This window comes from Lutjanus erythropterus, chromosome 3 (genome assembly GCF_056507025.1).
Source record: "Lutjanus erythropterus isolate fLutEry1 chromosome 3, fLutEry1.hap2, whole genome shotgun sequence".
NCBI lineage: Eukaryota > Metazoa > Chordata > Actinopteri > Lutjaniformes > Lutjanidae > Lutjanus > Lutjanus erythropterus.
This window is the reverse complement of record NC_139319.1, coordinates 2,147,156-2,168,274: the sequence shown is the minus strand read 5'-3', so window position 1 is coordinate 2,168,274 and position 21,119 is coordinate 2,147,156. Positions and strand designations below refer to the sequence as shown.

Here is a 21,119-nt window from a genome sequence, read left to right as displayed (position 1 = left end):
TGAAAACAAAATTTCCTAAGTCTGCTGCTTCATAATGAAAGCGTTTACGTAACAAAACAATGGGGGGACTTTTAGGAAATGAAACATCCAGGATCAGCCGCCTGATGAAAGATAAGCAGCTAAAAGACACTCACACCTCGACAGCGCTGCTGAGATGTGTGTCCCTGCTGTACTGGACTGATGAGTCAAACTGAGTCAAACCAAACAGCACATGTGTCTGTAAAGAGACTCTAGTCTCCCTTTTGTTCTACACACGAGAGACAGAGACGAGGAGAGGAAGAAGGAGAAGAGCTGCAAAGGGAGACGTGGTGCAGGCAGTCAAAACAGAGTGAAAAGCAAGCAACACATTAGTAAATGTCTGTTGGGCCAATATTCTACTGAAGCACAAAACAGCTGTTTCTCAAGAGGGAAGAGGTTAGTAGAATATGATAGTGGTGTGAAATGCTGCAGGGCGACACAGTGATGCACACAGGTCAGTTCCTGACACAACAGACTGATAGAAAAACACAGTAAGGCTCTCACACTGAGCTGACATGAAGGTGTGTGCATGTAAATGAGATAAAAATCTAAATATTTGTCCTCTTTCAGGAGGGAGAGCTTCATCTAAATGCAGGGCTGAGGACTGAACATGTTATTCTCTGTCTCCTGTGCAGAAGTCTTTAAGATAAATAGCAGAAGTAATAATGCGAACTTGACAGCTCACACTTCCTGTAAGAGCAAACAGTTCCCTGTGTGAAAGTCAGCACAGCACATATCCACACTTGGCACTGATGTTAGACAAGTCACAAGTCTGTCTTCAATAAGTCAGGTATTGTTTCTCTTCTTATATTTGGAGATGAATCTGTTCATGTAGAGTTCCTGTTTGGTGAAGTGAAGAGTGTTCACTGCTCTTCATCTTTGTTCTGCTCATCGGCTCAGAAAGACTTCACAGATTCAACTCTATAATTCTGCAGAATAATCAACAATCAACACAACCTCAGTGAAAGAACAGAGCGCTCCTGTGTCTGTGTGAGTGTTAAATGCACTTCTGTTTCTTGATTAATTATTCAACTGGCTGCTGACTGTTGAAGAGAAACCAAACTATCTGAGAGTTCATGCTGGAGTGTTTTACAGGGTAATACAAATTCACTCCACTGAAATCACATACATGTGACAACAAGACAAAGTAAACAAGAATAACACAAGAAAAAAGAAAGAAACAAACTAAAGGGTTATTTGGCAGTGAGATATAAATGACATGTTTTTTCAGTTGAGTCTTGACGATGTAACAAAGACTTTGCTTTTTAATAGTCTATTGATATTTAAATGTAAGGCAGTAAGGTAGATAAAATACTTTGAAGCAGGGTGTTTCCAGACTTTTCTGACGGGGTTGGTCCAAGTGGAGGACTGACTTATGCAGGGACGACATAAAGACAGACACACATGTGAACCTTAATGTACCATTTCTCATATCTACTCTAATTACTAACATTAAAATATCTCAGTTTCTTATTCCTGTGTTTAAAATGTGTATCTCAAAGTTAATCAGAGAAATCAGAGAATTTTGACATTTTTTCTTTGACATTTTGGTCTCGTCCTGCAGAGACGGGCTGGACTGCATGTAGTGTTGTGTGTCGTGTGTTTTGCTGACTCTCCCAGCCAGCAGAGTCACTCATGTTTGTGTATTTTGTGTCTTGCGAGCCTCCATGTTGAGTGAAGACACTCATAAGGAGCCTTGTGTGCTTTGTAAGCTTCAAAGTCACTTGTTGTCTGTATTTGTTGTCTTTCGTGTGTTTTGTTGTTTAGTTTTGTGAGTGAAGTTTACCTTTTATGTTTGCTTTACTTAATTTAATGTTAACTTAACCTTTTTTTTGTACATTTTTCTCCACTTTTTTTTATTTGATGATCATTTTGGCTGTTAAAGCTTGTGGCATGAATTTTTCTTTTTTGTAAAATGTCATTCATACTCACATGATGCATTTTGTCCCCTCTGGACACCTTTGTCCAAAAATGGACACGCACAGAAAAACTGCTATTAAATCATCATACATCAATAATTTTTTTCTGCTTTTTTTTCATAAATCACTTAAACAACTTCAGACTTGCTCAAAACTACCAAACATTCAGTCATTTTCAGGATTGTAACCCTTTGAATGCCAGTTTAATTATTTGAATTACTAATGATTTATCACAAAAAAATCACAAGAAAATTAATTATTTTCCATATAATAAATAGTGATTGGATGTGTCAAAGATTATCAACAAAATTGATTAGATTGCATTAGTATTTTTTATGTAGTACCAGATACTCCCTCTGGACGCCTCATTGACTTCCATTAAAAACACATTTTTTAATCTCACTGCCATTACAGTATAAAACCATTCATTCTGTAATGTCAGCATTTCATTTTGAAGAAAAGTAGTGATATTTGACATTTTTACTGTATTCCACCAGATTCAACTGTTTTCCCATTGTAGGCCGATGCATGAAATTCTTGTATTTTTTCCAGCTGTATTATGGAGCCATGTGACCACCAGGAGCCCAAGAGTGATTTGTGTGTTTGTGAAATAATTTTTAAATCATCATCTGATTCATCAGTCTGAACATTTATTGTGTAAACTGCAACAACTTTGTGAACTTCAACAATAATAATGATCATTTTACATCACTTTTCTTATTTTGATTGAAAAACATGTTGAAATGATTATGATGTGATATTTTTGCAGAAATCTGAACCAAATGAAATCTGTAGAATCTGATGTGTAGGACAGGACGAAATCAGACACACACTGACTGGTTAGACTGGTTTCATGTTTCGAGACTTGGATATTAAAATTAAGACACAGTTCAACTTGAACTTTTCTTTTCAAGGCTTCATTAAAGCTCAAAGGACACAAAACAGCCAAATGTTACTGGAGCCTTTAAAGGTCCAGTCAGTCAGATTGAAGAGGATTTACTGTCAGAAATGGAAGATAATATTATTCATCAGTATGTTTTCATTTGTGTAGAATCACCTGAAAATAAGACTTGTTGTGTTTTTGGTACTTTAGAATGAACTCTTTATATCTACAGAGGGAGCAGCTCTTCTTCCACGGAGGCCGCCATGTTTCTACAGTAGCCCAGAACGGACAAACCAAACAGTGACTCTACAGAGGAGCTTTTGAATTTTGCACGAGTTTCTGGAGGGGAGAGTGAGACGAGGTGAGACGCCACTAAATCCTACAGACTGATCCTTTAAACACCCAGCAGACAGAATCAGAATGTCATTTCTTAGATATTACAGTGAAGCCAAAAACTCTGAAAACAGTAAACTGTGATGTGTGTTTAGTGTTTTTAGTGAATTTGTTGTCAGAAAGCTTCATGAGTTTCCTCCAATCAGAGCTCTGTGTGTTTGTCATGTGACTGAGAAGAATGATGAGAAATAACACAGAGCCTTCAGGAAGTTTTCAGTCACATTTTATTCCTGTTACACCTTCAAAGTTGAACTTATTGTATAACTTTTCTCTCTACTGACACAGTAAATTCAACAGATTTATGAACTAAAACATGTTTGAATTCATATGAAATTTTCTGTTTGTTTCCTTGTTGAGCTGCAGTGGAGGGATAGAAACACAAAGAGGGACATTTCTTCTAAAACAGACTGTAAAACTTTGTAGATCATCATTTGATTTGTGTGACTCAGATTGTTGATGTCTCATATTTCTGCTCTCACGTCACACTGACGTGTCTGGATTTGTATTTGAAGGTATGAAAGTGTGACGGCCGTCAGTCAGATGAACACAGACACCAGCAGCGTCTGTCAGTGTCTGCAGACGAAGGTCCAACGTCTCTTTGAGCTCATGTGGACTTGAACAGGTGAGAACCCTGACAGGTAACATGACTCACCTTTGATGAAGAAACTCTGCTGTCAGTCGTTATATTTTCAGGTTACATAATATATTTGTAGATGAGAGCAGTGATTCATTCTTTAACACTGTGATTTACTGTTTGTAGATGTGAATATTGATGAATTCATTCAATCATTATTCTCTGATATGTGACTTTGTACAACACTACACACACAACAGAGACTCAGAGGACAGCAGCTGTTTGTCGTCTTTACCTGGAGACAAATTCATGTTGTGATGTCAGACCCTGGAGGAGGCGGGGCTTGTGTTTCAAGGCTAGGTGAGGTCATTTATATAGCCACATTCAGACACAAGGCAATTCAGAGTGCTTTACAGGAACATAGAAATCATTTAAAATAAAAAAAATAAGACAACATTAAAATTTAATTTAAAAGAGCATAAACACTGGTGTAATGTGCTCCACTTTCTTGGTGTTGGTGAGGATTCTGGCAGCAGCGTTCTGGATGAGCTGCAACTGATGGATTGATTGTTTTTTTTTACTCAGACCTGTGAAGACACTGTTACAGTAGTCCATCCTGCTGAAAATAAAAGCATGAAGTTTCTCTACATCTTGTTTAGACAGAAATCCTTTATTTTTGTAGGGCTGTCCCTGACTAAGATTTTCTTAAGTGGAGTCAGATTTGGCCGTCCTGTACTAACGTTCAACATTTCATCCCTGTTTTTACAGTGCTTTCCTGTATAAGCCTATGTTTTACTAGTTTTGTCGTTTTAATGCCTTTCTTCATTATCTGTGATGTGAAAATATCAGATTTTCACACAGTCAGAGAAATTAAAAGTGCGTGTCCTCCTGTATTTCAGTTATAAAATCAGCAGACCTGCAGAGCTTCTCTCCAGAGGCTGCAGCTGATTTACAGCATGTTCACTCTGTCAAAAGCAAAGTCCTCAAGCTGCAGTCCCATATCAGCCAACCAGGGCGCCTGCACATGCAGGGCAGAAAGTCTCAGTTGGTAGAGCATGTGTCCCATGTACTGAGGCAATGAGTCCTCTGCATCAGGTCCTAAACTAATTTTATGTTATGTTGCGCTGCAACACTTCAGGTCAATTCACACACCTGTGAGCAGAGTGAACCTACACAGCAGCAAAATGCAGGTAGATGTAGACAGTGGAGGATAACACAGTTGCTTTTGCTGGGTTTGACTGTATTATTTGACATATAATATTTGACTAGTATCGCCTTCAAGCAGGTATGTCCAAACTATTCCATAAAGAGCCAAGTAGCTACAAGTTTTCGTTCTAACCAATCAGCAGCACGTGAGTCGACCAATCAGCTGTTTGAAGACTGAAATCAGTTGATTAAATCGAGCCTGTTGTGCTCCGGCTTGGTAGGAATGAAAACCTGCAGCTTCATGGCCCTTTATGGAATAGTTTGGACATGTCGTAAGTTATGTCATCATTGAAAATGTCATTTTTTTCAGTAAATTGTTATCAACTATTGTAGTTAATAAAATATATTTTCTATTTAATAAAGGTCAAGAACTGTTTTAAAGATGCTTTTATTATGTTCAGTAAGACTCAAGAGTCCTTCTGGTGGCAGCAGACTCATAGAAACCACATGAAAATAAAACTTAGTGTCAGCAAAAATGTGCACTTTTTAAACACTACATAACTGTTACATAACTGTCCCTCTGCTTAACAAAATTCTCTTTTTTACCAGGGAGCTACAATGGAAAAACAGGTCCTGTTTCAGACTCTGAATGAACTGGGACAAGATGAATTTAAGTGTTTCAAGTGGTTCCTGAAAGATGAACACCTGGAAGACTACTCAACCATCCCAAACAACAGGCTGGAGAACGCAAAGACGTGGGAGACAGTTGATCTGATGACCCAGAACTACACACCTCCTGGAGCTGTGGAGGTGACCAAACGGGTTTTACAGAAAATGAAGAGGAGTGATCTGGTGCTGAGACTGGAACCAAAAGGTCAGTCACAGAAAGACAAAAACATGAAAAGACACCTGTTCAAATGTTGAGTTTAGAGTTTATAAGGGTTTCGAACATGATGATGTCAGTATATGATGGTCACTCCTGTTCTCTGTCTGATCCAAGGGAAATATTCTAAACTAAATGTACCAAACCTTTGAGAAGCAACAAGCAAGTTACATTTTTTTGGACTGCAAATAAAGTAAAGGCCTCATCATCTGAGATGTAACTCAATATTGTTTACCGTCTGGTGAACATACGGCAGGATACTAATCATATCTTGACTGAAAGTCAATATTCTACAGTTAAAATGTACCTTATGTATTTAAATAAAAACATGTTGCTCTTTTGTAAGCCCAGTGGTAGTAAAACAAAACCCTCAAAACAAGTTTAACAGGAGTGGAAAATATTCCCCAACTAACTGAAGCTCTTACAGGAGTTCAGATGACTTCTGCCAGCTTGTCACTGAAAATATCTCAGTTGGTACATGAGCTCAGTTTGGTGTTTTTTGAAACAAAATGGACTTTGTTCACGATTGCATGGAAAAAATAAAGTGTTTTGCTGCAATGAAGGACAACCTGTAGATTCAATCAAGAAGCGACACAGCGTACGGTAATCAAATGTGATTTAATGTTACTTACTGTCATTTGTGTAAAACATAATTGCCCATATCCATTTTAAATTATTTCAGTATTTTCTGAAGCCACTGTACATGTACTGCACCATGCAGATCAGTGTCATGCCCATCTTGGACAGAACATTTAGAATGAGTGTAGTGGGAGAGCAAGAACCTCAAGAACCACTGTAGAACATCCCTAGAACATGTGAAAATAAGTGCATACTGCAACCTTTATAGGGAATAAAGGGTCAGCAATCATTTTCATTAAACAGAGCTTCCTAGAGGTTAAATATACTCTGTGAATGAAATTCTAATGTATTTGCTGTTGATCAGTGTTTCTCAAAGATGTTGCAGTACGTTGGACCAGACTGTCTCAGTCAAAAGCTGGGTCCAAGTAGGGGACATCACTTCTGTGTGCTGCAGCAAACAGCTGGCCTGCTGTAGAAAAGTAGGACAGTTTCCACTGCTTTTATCATTTATCTTAAGTCTTTAACACAGATCACATGTAGCTGATGGTTTTAATGCTGACAGTTGAATGTTTCCACAGGTTTGTACTCACCTGATAACACTCACAGAGACACATGCACACATACCTGCACACACTTGGGTTGACTGACTGAGTTGATACCCACTTATCCTTGATCGTCTTTGTTCAGTTTAGTGAAGTCAGATCACTTAAAGTCTCCCTGGGTTTGTTGAACCTGCTTCATAGTTCAGGTCCCTGGTGTGTCAGACCTGCCAGTCTGCTCTGGAGCCCCTGGACTGGACCCAGACCCTGTTTCACTGCCAGAAGCAATAAAATAACAGTTAACAAAACAGTTATAACAGCAATAGTGCTATTCTGTTAGCTAGTTTTATTTTCTTATTTTTTGTTTATTTATTATTTTGTGTATCCATCAACCTCATGTCTCATTCACGACAGAAAACACCTTTATTGTCTTTATAGTCGATCTCATCCTTTATTGTTTTGTAGTTTGAATGATTTCATTTATTCCCTGTTTTAAATAATATTTGTATATAATTGTATTGAAGAACTGCAGCTACAAATAAAGATTTATTGGTGGAGTTACACAGAGATCACAATCCAACTAATCAGCTGTACAAGATGAAATGATATAACCTACAGAACAGAACACAGAGACATTTAAATAAACACATGGAAGTGAAAAGGTAATTAAATTAACTTAATGAAAGATGAGTAATAAGTCAAACTGTAAATATAACACATAATCTGTGTCTGTCTTTGTGTCAGTAGATGTCAGTGATGTTGGACAGACTCCAGAGAACAGAGGACCTTCCTCCTCTCAGACTGAAGGTAAAGCTGCTGTATTCTCTGCTCTGTACGGAAGCCCTGAAGGACAAACTCTAGTTTAACAGTTCTAACTACAGTTAATCTACTTACTAATTTCTTGCCTTAAATTAAAATGGGAACAGACAGAAAATTAACCTGATCTGATCAAATCAGTGGAAACACTGGAAAGATGGAAAAAAGTGAAAATATTACAAAACATCTTTGGAGGTGAAGAAGTTTGTGTATCTTACAATCTTACAGTTTCATTTAGCAGATATAAAGAAAATGCAACATGATGTCATGAATCATGTGACTTAAAGTTCACTCAAGATTCTGCTGAAGAGACTAAAACATCAGATGTGTGTGGAGCGAAGAGGAGACTGAAACCTTCAACACATTAATACATGAAACAAACAGAAAAGTTATATTTCATCACACTGTCCTCATGGTTTCCTGAGCTTTAAGGTCTGACTCAGGGTCAGATGTCATCTTGTTGCCTCCTCTCCTTTTTCAATGGTTTAGAGGAACCTAACTGGAAAATTTGTGCCACCAGCCGTTTTTCTCAATGTACCCACCTCCTAATATTCTCAAAACTCTCATGGATGATGTCAAAGTCACAGGGGGTATTTTCTGATTTTTGACTGGTAAGTTTGGTTCATTTCATCGGTTTAATTACATGAAATTAAGATCTAAACATCATTTAACTGATTCTCTGAAAGAAGAGAATAAAGGAAATACAATGTGTGCACTTCTGGGCGTACGAGAGAGAGAGAGAGAGAGAGAGAGAGAGAGAGAGAGTGAGTGTGTGTACATGGACAGAGGGAGAAAAGTGAAAGTGATGACTTTGTGAGGACTTTGTTTCTGACATTTCAACCAGCAGATGGCAGCAACACCTGCAGCTGCTCAAACCTGAACTTTAACTTTTTAATCTCTGTTGCTCCACTCATTCTGTCTGACTGCAGTTTACTTGTTTTTTGTTTCTGTTTCATACAGATGAGATTATTCCAGTACCAGAGCCACGACACATCTCATATTACCAAAACATGCTTCAGTCAAACCTCCAGGATAAGTTTAAGTGTGTACAAGAGGCCTGGATGGAAAGAAAGGATAAACAACCTCTGGATGAAATCTACACAGAGCTGTACGTCACAGCTGGAGGTGACGTTCACATCAACAAACAGCATGAGGTCTTACAGATTGAAGCAGCAGTGAAGCCAGCAGATACAGAGACAACAATTAAACCCAGTGACATGTTCAAACCTCCCTCTGGAAAAGAAATATCCATAAGAACAGTGCTGACCAATGGAATCGCAGGAATTGGCAAAACATTTCTTGTGCGCAAGTTTGTGTTGGACTGGGCTGAAAGAAGAGCCAATCAAGATGTGCATCTCATTTTCCCCTTCACCTTCCGCCAGCTGAATTTACGGAAAGGAGAAAAGTTTCGTTTGGCAGAACTCCTTCATGAATGTATCAGGGAGACCAGAAGCATCCCAGAAGAAGCTCTTAATTACATCTTTACATCTCTGCAGTCATCAGGAAACACAAACTTTAACAAAAGTAAATTCAAACTTCTGTTTGTTTTGGATGGACTGGATGAGAGCCGCCTTCATCTGGACTGTTCTACCAAACAAAACCAGAACACAGACTTTGATGTGACAGAGTCCACCTCAGTGGATGTGCTGCTGACAGAACTCATCAAGGAGAATCTGCTCCCCTGTGCTCGACTCTGGATAACCACACGACCTGCAGCAGCCAATCAGATCGATTCTGACTTTGTTGACATGGTGACAGAGGTCAGAGGGTTCACTGATGAACAGAAGGAGGAGTACTTCAGGAAGAGATTCAGAGAAGAGGTGGCCGACAGAATCATCTCCCACATCAAGACATCACGAAGCCTCCACATCATGTGTCACATCCCAGTCTTCTGCTGGATCACTGCTACAGTTCTGGAGAAAGTGTTGAAGACCAGAGAGGGAGGAGAGCTGCCCAAGACCCTGACTGAGATGTACGCTGAATTCCTGTGGTTTCAGGTTCATCAGACAAATGAGAAGTATGACTTAGAAAAGTGCATTCAGTACATTGAATCATTAGCAAAACTGGCTTTCCACCAGCTGAAAAAGGGCAACCTGATCTTCTATGAGAAAGATCTGACAGAGAGCGGCATTGATGTCAGTGGAGCCTCGAAGTGTTCAGGAGTGTTCACAGAGATCTTTAAAGAGGAACGTGGGAGGAAGAATGATGAAGACAAGAAGATGTTCAGCTTCGTCCATCTGAGTGTTCAGGAGTTTTTGGCAGCTTTGTATGTGGAGAAATCACTCATCAACAAAAACAAGAATGTGATGTCTGAACCAGGACAAACTGTTGGTGAACGTGTGCGAATGTTTTTCAGCAAAACATCTGTGACAGAGGTCCACAGGTTTGCTATTGACAAGGCCTTACAGAGTCCAACTGGACACCTGGACTTGTTCCTCCGTTTCCTCCTGGGTCTTTCTCTGCAGACCAGACTCCCTCAAGGTCTCATGAAAAAGGGAAGACGCCCACAGACCAATCAGAAAACAATCAAGTACATCAAAGAGAAGATCAGTGAGAATCTGTCTCCAGAGAGAAACATCAATCTGTTCCACTGTCTGAATGAACTGAATGATGGTTCTCTAGTGGAGGAGATCCAACAGTACCTGAGTTCAGGAAGTCTCTCCACAGATAAACTGTCTCCTGCTCAGTGGTCAGCTCTGGGCTTCATCTTAGGGTCATCAGAAAAAGATCTGGACGTGTTTGACCTGAAGAAATACTCTGCTTCAGAGGAGGCTCTTCTGAGGCTGCTGCCAGTGGTCAAAGCCTCCAACAAAGTTCTGTAAGTACACAGATAACTGCAGATAATAATGTCATCACATGTGTTGTGGAATTTGCCTCACTTGCCTCATCAGCTCTTAGAATGTGTCTCCCGAACTCTTCTTCAGTGTCTGAGTGAACCATTCTTCAAACTTTCCACCACAACATGTGTCAGGGATTTCTCTACTAATGAAAGCTTTGCCAACTTACAGTTGAGTTGATTTTGTCATGGTTTGAGTTTTCTTCATTTCCTGTTTTATTTTGCAGACCTCGTCCTCCCTCATGTGTCTTGTCTTTACTTCCTGTCTTTGTTCTTTTCCCGCTCTTTTTGATTGTTATTGGTTTCACCTGTCTGTCCACCTGTGTCTAATTTTGTTCTGTCTATTTAGTCCCTGTGTTTCTGTGTTTTTCTGTCAGTTTGTTGTTGCTCATGCATGTCATCCTGCTGTCTCCTCTTTTTGCCCTCCTGTGTTTGGACCTTGTTTCATTTGTTCCTGGACGGTTTTGTGTTTGCCCTCTTGTGGATTCTTGTGTTTCTTTGGACCCTGGATTGTACCCTCCTGTGTTTTTGTAAGACTTTGTTCCTTTTGTTCTCTTCATTAAATACTTTTGAGCTGGTCCGTCCGTGTAGTCTGAATTTTGGGTCCACCTCCTTGCTTGCTTCTCCGTATCAGATTTTGATGAGGTGATCAAATGAAAAATCTGCATCAGTAGAAGTACAGACACTTCAGTAAAAAGAGTGTAAAAGGAGACTGCTAAAAGTAGAAGAACTCATTTAATTTGTTTGCTGCAGTAAAAGTGAATATGTTCAGTCTCTTAAATGTCCTCAAAGTTAAGTTAAGTCGTCTTCTGAAGGACATTTCTACTGACTGTTTCTGTGCAAAACTGAATAAACCTCACCTTTTCACAATGATTGAGACACCATCTTTGGTCTTGTTGCGTCATATTCGTCTTATTACATCTTTTTTTCTAGTTACTTCTTTTTTGTCTTGTTATGTCTTTTACATAATTTTTGTTTTGTTCCATCTTTTTTGTCTTATGTATTTTTTTGTTTCACTACGTCTTTTTTATTTTGTTGCCTGTTTTGTCTTGTTGCGTCTGTCATTCATGATATATACTGATGGATCTACCAGTGAATCGTCTCTTCTATATGTTATATTCCATCCATCTAGGTTGAAATCAGTCTTGATGTTGGAAGGTGGTGCACAATGATGCAAAATAAAAGATTATCAGTAATTTCATTCAAATGTATTAATGATTTGAAAGTACAGATATTTATGTTCTAATGTAGGGAGTAAAGGTAAAAAGATGTCAGAAAAATAAATACTCAAGTAAAGTACAGATACCCGAAAACTCTGCTTAAGAACTGTAATTTAGTATTTTACTTAGTTACTTCTCATGTCTGATTATTGGGATCCCTGCAATATGAATGTAATTTTTGAAATGTTCATCAATTGCCATTAGAGCCCAATAATAAAAAACACTAATCATCTAAACTTTGTCACCTGAGATTCTAATGAATGATTGTTTGACTCAACTCAATAAGAGAACCGACAGAAATGTGATGTGTTTTACCTTGTAGACAACAGAAACAGTCTCAGTGTTTGTCTTTATCTCTAACTCTCCTTCAGGCTGAGTGGCTGTAATCTGTCAGAGAGAAGCTGTGAAGCTCTGTCCTCAGTCCTCAGCTCCCAGTCCTCGAGTCTGAGAGACCTGGACCTGAGTAACAACGACCTGCAGGATTCAGGAGTGAAGCGTCTCTCTGCTGGACTCCAGAGTCCACACTGTAGACTGGAGACTCTCAGGTCAGGATTTATTTTCTGTTTAACAGAGGAGCATTTAAATGTTACTTGACATACAAGTTAATGTCTATTAAAAAAGATCCCCAACATCTACTGGATTTCACTTCTAGATTAAACTCACATAGAACAAACAGTTTCTTCTGACAGACTTTCTGGAAATGTCTGTCTTTGTGAAAATGTCAGAGTTTCTTTAAAATGTTCAGCAAAGGTAACATTAACAGCTTTAAATCCTCTGGAAACTCAAACCCACAATATCATATTAGCCATGTAATTTAGCGTTTCATGTACATACTGTAAATATCAGCATCTTAAACATGAGAAAATGGTTTTAATCCAAAATCTAAATATTGTCATTCAAGTTTTTCTTCACTTCAATCAGAAATTTATTCCAAGAATTAGAACAATTAATTCCACTAACCTAAATCCTCATTAATTTCTTGTTGTCCTCCACAAACGGTGGAACAAAACTTCTCTGCTCCTGTCGACTTAATCTGCCTCTCTAGTCTGAGCCGACTCAGCGACGGGGAGCTGAGGCTGTTATATCACTCCTTTGACACAAACAGTCATTTTACTTTGCAGAAACCAATATCAGTTTAAGAGTAAACAATATTTATAATATTTTGACTGATTTACTTTGCGTCAGAGCCTTTTCAGACAGAGAACTGATGCTGTCGTCTATGATCTCGTCACACTCACCAAGACTCCTTTGGAAAGAAAAAGTCATTTTATCTGACAGGACACAGGAGCTGCTGGTCTTCTGCTGCCCTGATCTGTTAGTTGGGGAGATCATACAATCAAACATGTATGTGAGGGTTTGTACATGTGTGTGAGCCTCTATCTGTGGAATGTAATGTTAATTTGGATCTGAACAAACATTAAAACACTGAAGTCACACAATAAGACAAACAAACTAAGTGATTGAGGCAGCAGTAGACCAACAACTCCTGTGTCCTGTGAGGTAAAATGACTGTTTTTGTGAAGAGTCTTGGTGACTTTGAAGAGAACAAAGATGGAGGCATCAGTTCTCTGTTGGAAAAGTCTGTCTGACAGCAACATGAAGCAGTGAAAACATCCTAATATAGTTTACACTTATCTTAAGAAACGGTGTAAACCCTGGGTCTGTAACAGGGAGTCTGTGACCCTGAGGGGATCCTGACTTACTGCAGGGGACCCAAATTATTGTTCCATCATTTTCTGAAAGTTTTCTTTTCAAGAAGTGAAATGTGTCTGAAAACATGAATCCAACATATTATTTGATAAATCAGTCAGTTTTTAAAAGAAAAGCAACAAGAAACATGTGAAAATATTCAGTGTAATATGTGGAGTATGAGGCTCCAGCTTTGTCTGTCAATCAGCTAAGAGGTCCAGGTGAAGACCCCTGGTCTTTGTATTTTTACTATTTAAAGCAACATTTCCAGAGTCTTTAAGTAGTATTTTTACATTAACAATGGATCAAATGACTATATGTAATATAAAAGATGATCTTCCAGATGACTGATTTGTTTCTACAACACACAACTTAACTGTGTCAGTCAGTGTTTCAGTCTCACTGCTCTCATCAGCTTGGGGCGACACGGTGGTTCAGTGGTTCACACTGTTGGCTCACAGCAATGTCTCAGCGTACTCTGGCTTCCTCCCACAGACCGAAGACCTGCAGGTTCATAATAGCAGCTTATAACAGGTTCATTGGTGACTGTAAATTGTCCGTAGGTGGACATGATTTGTTGTTTGTCTCTATGTGTCAGTCCTGTGATGAACTGGTGACTTGTCCAGGGTGAACCCCGCCTCTCGCCCAGTGTCAGCTGGGATAGGCTCCAGCTCTATGGATCATCTGTGTGTTTTTCATCAAACAAGCTGTGATGAAGCCACTGTACACTACCTGTCCAGCAGCAAACAGCAGAGAGACACAGTTAGAGACTATCTGGTGAAGAAGGTGGAACATCCATCCATCCATCCATTATCTTCCGCTTATCCGGGGCCGGGTCGCGGGGGCAGCAGTCTGAGCAGGGACACCCAGACTTCCCTCTCCCTGGACACTTCTTCCAGGTGTTCCGGAGGGGCCCCAAGGCGTTCCCAGGCCAGCCGAGCGACGTAGTCACTCCAGCGTGTCCTGGGTCTTCCCCGGGGCCTCCTGGAACATGTTGCAGCTAAAGAGCAGCACAGATTTCAAGATATTTTTCTGATCTCACAGATGTCTGATGTCTGCCCACAATGATTAAGAAGGTTTTGTTTTGGGCTAAAAGCAACTTTACTGTGTCTCCAGTCTGTCAGGCTGTCTGATCACAGAGGAAGGCTGTACTTCTCTGGCCTCAGCTCTGAGATCCAACCCCTCCCATCTGAGAGAGCTGGACCTGAGCTACAATCATCCAGGAGACTCAGGAGTGAAGCTTCTGTCTGCTGGACTAAAGGATCCACACTGGAGACTGGACACTCTGAGGTATGAACACACAACAAGAGCTCACACACTGTTTGTGTGTCACACTGACAAGCTGAGGACTGTTGGTTCACAGTCTGTAGCAGCAACACTGCTGATAACAGTGAAGACAGTAACTGATGTGCTGAGAGTCCCTGAGAGTCCCTGCATCTCACCAGTTACACCAGTATGTCCATGCTGGTCTGCCATCAACTGACCAGTTACACAGCACTACCAACCTGTCTGCTCACCGCTCAACCAGCTACACAAACTCAACAACTCAACAAAGATCAATCAATGGATTACTAATTGTCTGTTGAATATTTGTGTCCAAGTTGTTGAATGTTTGTGTAACATATGTTGAGTATAATGTTTGATGAATTATCACCTAAACTCTATAGATAATCTGTGAAACATCTGCAGATAAACTGAAACAGTTGAATTGTTGAAATGTTACAAATACTCTCTAAACTATCTGTAGGTGGACTATCCAAATAAAGTCTTACTCAATAGGTAATTAAAGAAATCAATTATTAATAATAATAATAATAATAATAGTCAACAAATAAACAGATACATATAAACAGTGACATGTTCCAAGTGCATCATTTGACGTGTGTGAAATGATGGTCTGGTCTGTTTGATTGTGTTTGTTCAAAGAATAAATTGATGACATCACTATTTCACCTTGTTTTTTTCCATGGTTGTCTGAACCTCTTAAAGTAGCAGTCTGTGATAATCAAAGTGATAATGGACTTTATTTGAACTTTATTTATTGAGGGGAGTTTGACTGAGAGCAATGCTCTCTTTTTCAGGAACATCCTGATCACATTCACACAGTTACACACATTCACAGCTGGAAGCTGCCCAGTACAACCACAGTCTGATCTGCCGGCCAGAGCAGCTCCACTGGAGCAGTTGGGGTTCAGGGTCTTGCTGAAGGGCACCTCAGTGGTGGTAATGAGGGAGGGGCAAGAGCTGCTCTTTCAATTTCTCCACCCAGATTTATCCTGCTGACGACCTCCAGGACACAACCTTGTTTCTGTTAGGTTCTGAGCTTGGCCTGGATCCTGGATGCAGAGACAAGGATAGTGAAAGTTTTCAAAAAGGTTTATTTTTTCACATGAAACAAAAAACAACGGAAGGCGAGGGCAGGTGCTGGACGCGGTCGGCTGGCTGGCGCAGAAGAGCAGGCAGGGGGGTAACCGAGCTGGCGTCAGTTCAGGAGCTCGAGAGCTGCACACTCGGTCAGGAGGCACACTGAAGGCGACTGCGACTGAATAGTCCGGCACAGGAGTGGTGACTTGGCCAAGCTCATATAGCAGGGGGAATGTGATGATGAGAGCCAGGTGCGTCTCATTACGCTGAGCTAGCCAATGACTGCCGCTGCTGCCACACACACTGCCCTGGAAGGAAAATGGAGGGGGAAAGGGAGACAAAGAAAAAAAAGAAACACAAAGCAGGCCAGACCAAAACCAAAACCCCTACAACCATGACATTACCCCCCCCTCAACGGACGCCACCCAGCGGCCTGCCAGGCTTGTCCGGAAAGTCCCTGTAAAAGTCATTAATAAGGTCCAGGTCCAGAATCAATGAACGGGACACCCATGACCGTTCTTCCAGACCATACCCCTCCCAGTCCACCAAAAACTGGTATCCCCAGCCCCGTCTGCGAACGTCCAGCAACCACCGGACAGTGTAGGCAGGGTGGTCATCAATGAGCCTGGGGGGTGGAGGGGGTTCGGCCGGAGGGCACAGAGCAGTGGTGGACACAGGCTTCAACAGGGAAACGTGAAAAGCCGGATGAACATTTAGGGCTGCAGGCAACTTGAGTCTCATCACACTGGGATTGATTACCTTCTCTATTTCAAAAGGGCCGATGTACCTGGGGGCTAGCTTCCTGCTCTCTGTCTGCAGAGGGAGGTCGTGTGAGGAAAGCCAAACCCTTTGACCCGGCTGATAGTGGGGGGCAGGAGCGCGACGTCTGTCCGCCAGTCGTTGATTGCGAGCCGCAGTCCGCGTGAGAGCCGCCCTCGCCTCACGCCAGACCCAACGAGCCCGCCGGAGGTGCTCCTGTACGGACGAAACTGCCACTTCGGTCTCCTGGATGGGGAAGAGGGGAGGTTGGAAACCCACAGAGGCCATAAAAGGGGACATACCTGTGGCTGAGCTGACCAGGGAGTTGTGGACATATTCCACCCAGGGAAGATGGGTGGACCCCGAGGCGGGATGTCTTGAGGTGACGCACCAAAGAGCTGACTCAAGGTCCTGGTTGGCCCGCTCCGTCTGGCCGTTGGTTTGTGGATGGTACCCAGACGAGAGGCTGGCCGACGCACCCAGAGCCTGGCAGAAGGCCCTCCAGACCTGGGAGGAGAACTGAGGACCCCGGTCCGAAACGATGTCCTGAGGTATGCCATGAAGTCTGAACACATGTTGGACGAGGAGGTTGGCAGTCTCTAGGGCTGAGGGGAGTTTGACCAGAGGAACAAAATGCACAGCTTTGGAAAAACGATCAATAATGGTAAGAATAATTGTGTTACCCTCTGAAGGTGGGAGTCCAGTGACGAAGTCCACAGCAACATGAGACCAAGGGCGATGAGGTGAGGATGGGCAGTGGATGTAGGAGGCCAGCAGGGGTCTGGTGGGAGGATTTGTTGCGGGCACAGACGCAGCAGGCGGAGACATATCCCTTGGTGTCTGATGTTATGGTGGGCCACCAAAAACTGCGTCGGAGCAAGGAGAGGGTGCGATGAAACCCAGGATGACAGGCGACCTTGGAAGCATGTCCCCACTGGAGCACAGGAGTCCTGGCAGAGGGTGGAACGAACATCCGGTTGGGAGGGCAACCCTCAGGAATGGGTTGACTCTGTTGAGCCTCCTGAACCACTTGCTCAATTTCCCACCTGGCCGCCCCCACCACGCAGGAGGAAGGGAGGATGGTCTCCACAGGTGCATCTTCCACCGGCGGAGTAAACTGTCGGGACAAGGCATCAGGCTTAACATTCCTAGAACCAGGGCGGTAGGTGAGGGAGAACTGGAACCAGCCCAAGAACAGGGCCCACCGAGCCTGCCGGGAGTTTAGTCGACGGGCAGACCGTAGATAGGAGAGGTTCTTGTGGTCAGTCCATACCATAAAAGGGTGTGTGGAACCCTCCAACCAATGCCTCCACTCCTGGAGAGCTAAGACCACAGCAAGAAGCTCCCTGTTGCCCACGTTGTAATTTCTCTCTGCCGGGGTGAGTCGGTGAGAGAAAAAGGCACAGGGGTGCATTTTGTGGTCTACTGGGGAATGTTGGGAGAGGACTGCTCCAACTCCAGAGTCAGAGGCATTGACTTTGACCACGAACGGTAGTGAGGGATCTGGGTGGGAAAGCACAGGTGCAGAGATAAACAGGCACTTTAACCGGTCGAAGACGGTGTCAGCAGCACAAAGGGGAGCTTGGAGGAGGTTAACTGCGTGAGTGGGGCCGCTACTTGGCTGTAATTGCGAATGAACCTGTTTTCTGGTTGCGAGGACAGGCCACTCGGCCACCGCTTGGACCTTGGCAGGGTCCGCCTTCAACTGTCCCTTTTCTACCACGAACCCCAAAAAACTGACGGAAGAGACATGGAACTCGCATTTTTCAGCCTTTACAAAGAGTCTGTTCTCTAACAGTCTTTTCAATACCAGTTTTACATGCTGGACATGTTCATCAAAGTCTCTGGAAAAAATCAAAATGTCATCTAAATACACAAACACAAACTTGTTAAACATGTCTCTTAAAACGTCATTGATCAACGCTTGGAAAACGGCTGGAGCATTGGTTAGGCCAAAGGGCATCACAAGGTATTCAAAATGTCCAAGAGGGGGGTTGAACGCCACCTTCCACTCATCTCCGTCCGTAATCCCGATGAGGTGGTAGGCGTTACAGAGGTCTAACTTTGAAAAAATGGTTGCTTGATGCAAAGGGCCAAAAGCGGAATCTATCAGAGGGAGTGGGTACTTATTTTTCACATTAATGTCGTTTATGCCCCTGAAGTCTATGCAAGGGCGCAGGGTTTTATCTTTTTTCTCAACAAAGAAAAACCCGCTCCCACTGGGGAAGAGGAAGGGCGGATGAGCCCCGCAGCTAACGAGTCAGTAATGTACTGCTCCATGGACTCTCTTTCTGGCTTGGACAAATTATACAATTTTTGGGACGGAAGGGGGGCTCCAGGGAGCAGCTCAATGGCACAGTCATAGGGCCGGTGTGGGGGAAGAGAAAGAGCTTTGTCCTTGCTAAAAACCTCCTGGAGGTCATGGTACATAAGGGGAATGGAGGACAAGTCAATAGGTTTAGGTAGCACAGGTGACGAGGAGGCGCTGGGGGGAATGGCAGAGTGAAGGCAATGGGAATGACAGAAGGTACTCCAATTGGTTATGGCAGAAGCGGACCAGTCAATATGGGGGTTGTGCAATTTTAGCCAGGGGAGACCCAGAACCAGAGGTGATGTGGGAGAGGGAATAAATTTGTGGATGGCTTGCCCAGTTTCTCAACAAAGAAAAACCCTGCTCCCACTGGGGAGGAGGAAGGGCGGATGAGCCCTTCCTTCTCAAACCTTTAGGTCACCACTGCCCCAACATTTCTGTTGACCACTGAATTAAAGACACTAGAAATGATATTTTTATCTTTTACTGTTTTATTGTCTTGATGTTTTGGATGTTTCCTTCTTGTCTGATCTTTTTATTCTTTGACTGTTTTCTTCTGAGTATTTGATGTAAAGTTGAACTGAGTCTGTGTGTGAAATGTGTTTTATAAATGCAGCTGTTCGTCTTCATGGTGGATCTGAGTGAAGGTTTATGAAGATCATTGATGAAGAAGCTTCTGAAGGTTCATTCTGACTTTGTTTCTTCCTCCAGGGTGGATCATGGTGGAGAGGAGTGGCTGAAACCTGGTCTGAGGAGCTCCAGTCTGAGTATGTGTTCACTGTGATTCATGAAAACAAGGCGGCTCATGTTCAAGTAGTTTAAAGCAAAAGCTTCTGTATCTGCATTCAACTGTCAGTTTGAAAGAAGATCCAGAAAGATGAGAAGTTTTGATCTAATTAACAGTCAGTCTGTTAATGAAGCAACAAATAAACCCATCAGGTGTGTTAGATGATAAACTGCTGCTGTGTTGTGTCTCGTTCTCTCCATCAGATGCCTGTGAACTCACAGTCGACACAAACACAGTAAACAGAAAACTCAAACTGTCTGACAACAACAGGAAGGTGACACGTGTGGAGGAGGAGCAGCCATATCCTGATCATCCAGAGAGGTTTGACTTCTGCTGTCAGCTGCTGTGTAGAAATGGTCTGACTGGTCGCTGTTACTGGGAGGTCGAGTGGAGAGGAAGAGTTTATATATCAGTGAGTTACAGAGGAATCAGGAGGAGAGGAGACAGTGATGACTGTTTGTTTGGACAGAATAATCAGTCCTGGAGTTTGAGCTGCTCTGATTTTAGAGGTTACTCTGTCTATCACAATAACAGAAGAACAAACCTCTCCTCCTCCTCCTCCTCCTCCTCCTCCTCCTCCTCCCCCTCTGTCTCTCACAGAGTAGCAGTGTATGTGGACTGTCCTGCTGGCTCTCTGTCCTTCTACAGAGTCTCCTCTGACACACTGATCCACCTCCACACCTTCAACACCACATTCACTGAACCTCTTTATCCTGGATTTACAGTCTCTTCTGATTCTTCAGTGTCTCTGTGTTCACTTTAGGAGGGAGACACACACAAACACACACACACACACACGCTTTTTGTCTATAATATTTTAGTTTTAGATTTTCTGAACTTTGTAATCAGATTTTTTCTCACATAAATTAACATGTATATACAATAAAATCAGGTCCTACACACATATAAATCATCAAAAATGTGATATTTTTCTTGGACAGATCAAATCAAACCAATCATTTTATTTTGTACAAATCAGATTCCAGTTTTTATAAATGTGAGGTTGTTATAAAATGTTTGACGTTAGTTGTGTAATGTATCTGAGCTCTGAGATCTCTGTATCATCTCTTCTCATGTAACGTGTGTCTGAATGATAAATGCTGTGATCTGATCATATCTTTGCTGTCACGTTTTATTCTGTTTTTTAGAGTTCAATAAAATACTGTTAAAAAAAAGTGAAATAATTCATTGAGTACTGAATCACTTTCTTGAACTTCATATTTAAAATGTGTTAAACCAACAGTACCTACTGATAACAGTGTAAAAATGTGCTATTATATTCACATTTGTTTTAAAATGAATTATATATGAAAATGTTGGACCTTTAAAATTGTGTCCCAGATTTCCAACAACTTATCAACTTTAATCAGGCATAAAAAGGGTCAGCTATACCCTAAGGACCC

At 41.9% G+C, this 21,119-nt stretch overlaps 1 protein-coding gene across 2 annotated transcripts; it reads left to right on the top strand.

The window, feature by feature from the left end:
* The first annotated feature begins 746 nt into the window (after window positions 1–746).
* On the top strand, window positions 747–20,854 carry LOC146329375 (protein NLRC3-like). 2 transcript variants are annotated; one of them, XM_084714618.1, is made up of 11 exons: window positions 747–1,008; window positions 3,053–3,181; window positions 3,726–3,835; window positions 5,543–5,807; window positions 7,679–7,741; window positions 8,711–10,568; window positions 12,178–12,351; window positions 14,612–14,785; window positions 19,641–19,696; window positions 19,920–20,128; window positions 20,317–20,854. In XM_084714618.1, exons 4-11 carry the CDS (start codon window positions 5,552–5,554, stop codon window positions 20,374–20,376), a joined length of 2,850 nt encoding a protein of 949 aa, XP_084570744.1. In that variant the 5' UTR covers window positions 747–1,008; window positions 3,053–3,181; window positions 3,726–3,835; window positions 5,543–5,551; the 3' UTR covers window positions 20,377–20,854. The 2 variants fall into 2 exon arrangements, with proteins under 2 accessions (XP_084570744.1, XP_084570743.1); XM_084714617.1 differs by having other exon boundaries at window positions 748–1,008; window positions 19,920–20,854.
* Window positions 20,855–21,119: the final 265 nt, after the last annotated feature.

What these genes read in the sequence shown, in the direction of transcription:
- LOC146329375 (XM_084714617.1), top strand. Translation starts at nt 5,552, where the DNA reads ATGGAAAAACAGGTCCTGTTTCAGACTCTGAATGAACTGGGACAAGAT. An exon ending in AAAGCCTCCAACAAAGTTCT is followed by an intron (nt 10,569 to 12,177) that starts GTAAGTACACAG and finishes ACTCTCCTTCAG; the next exon opens with GCTGAGTGGCTGTAATCTGT. An exon ending in TGTAGACTGGAGACTCTCAG is followed by an intron (nt 12,352 to 14,611) that starts GTCAGGATTTAT and finishes CTGTGTCTCCAG; the next exon opens with TCTGTCAGGCTGTCTGATCA.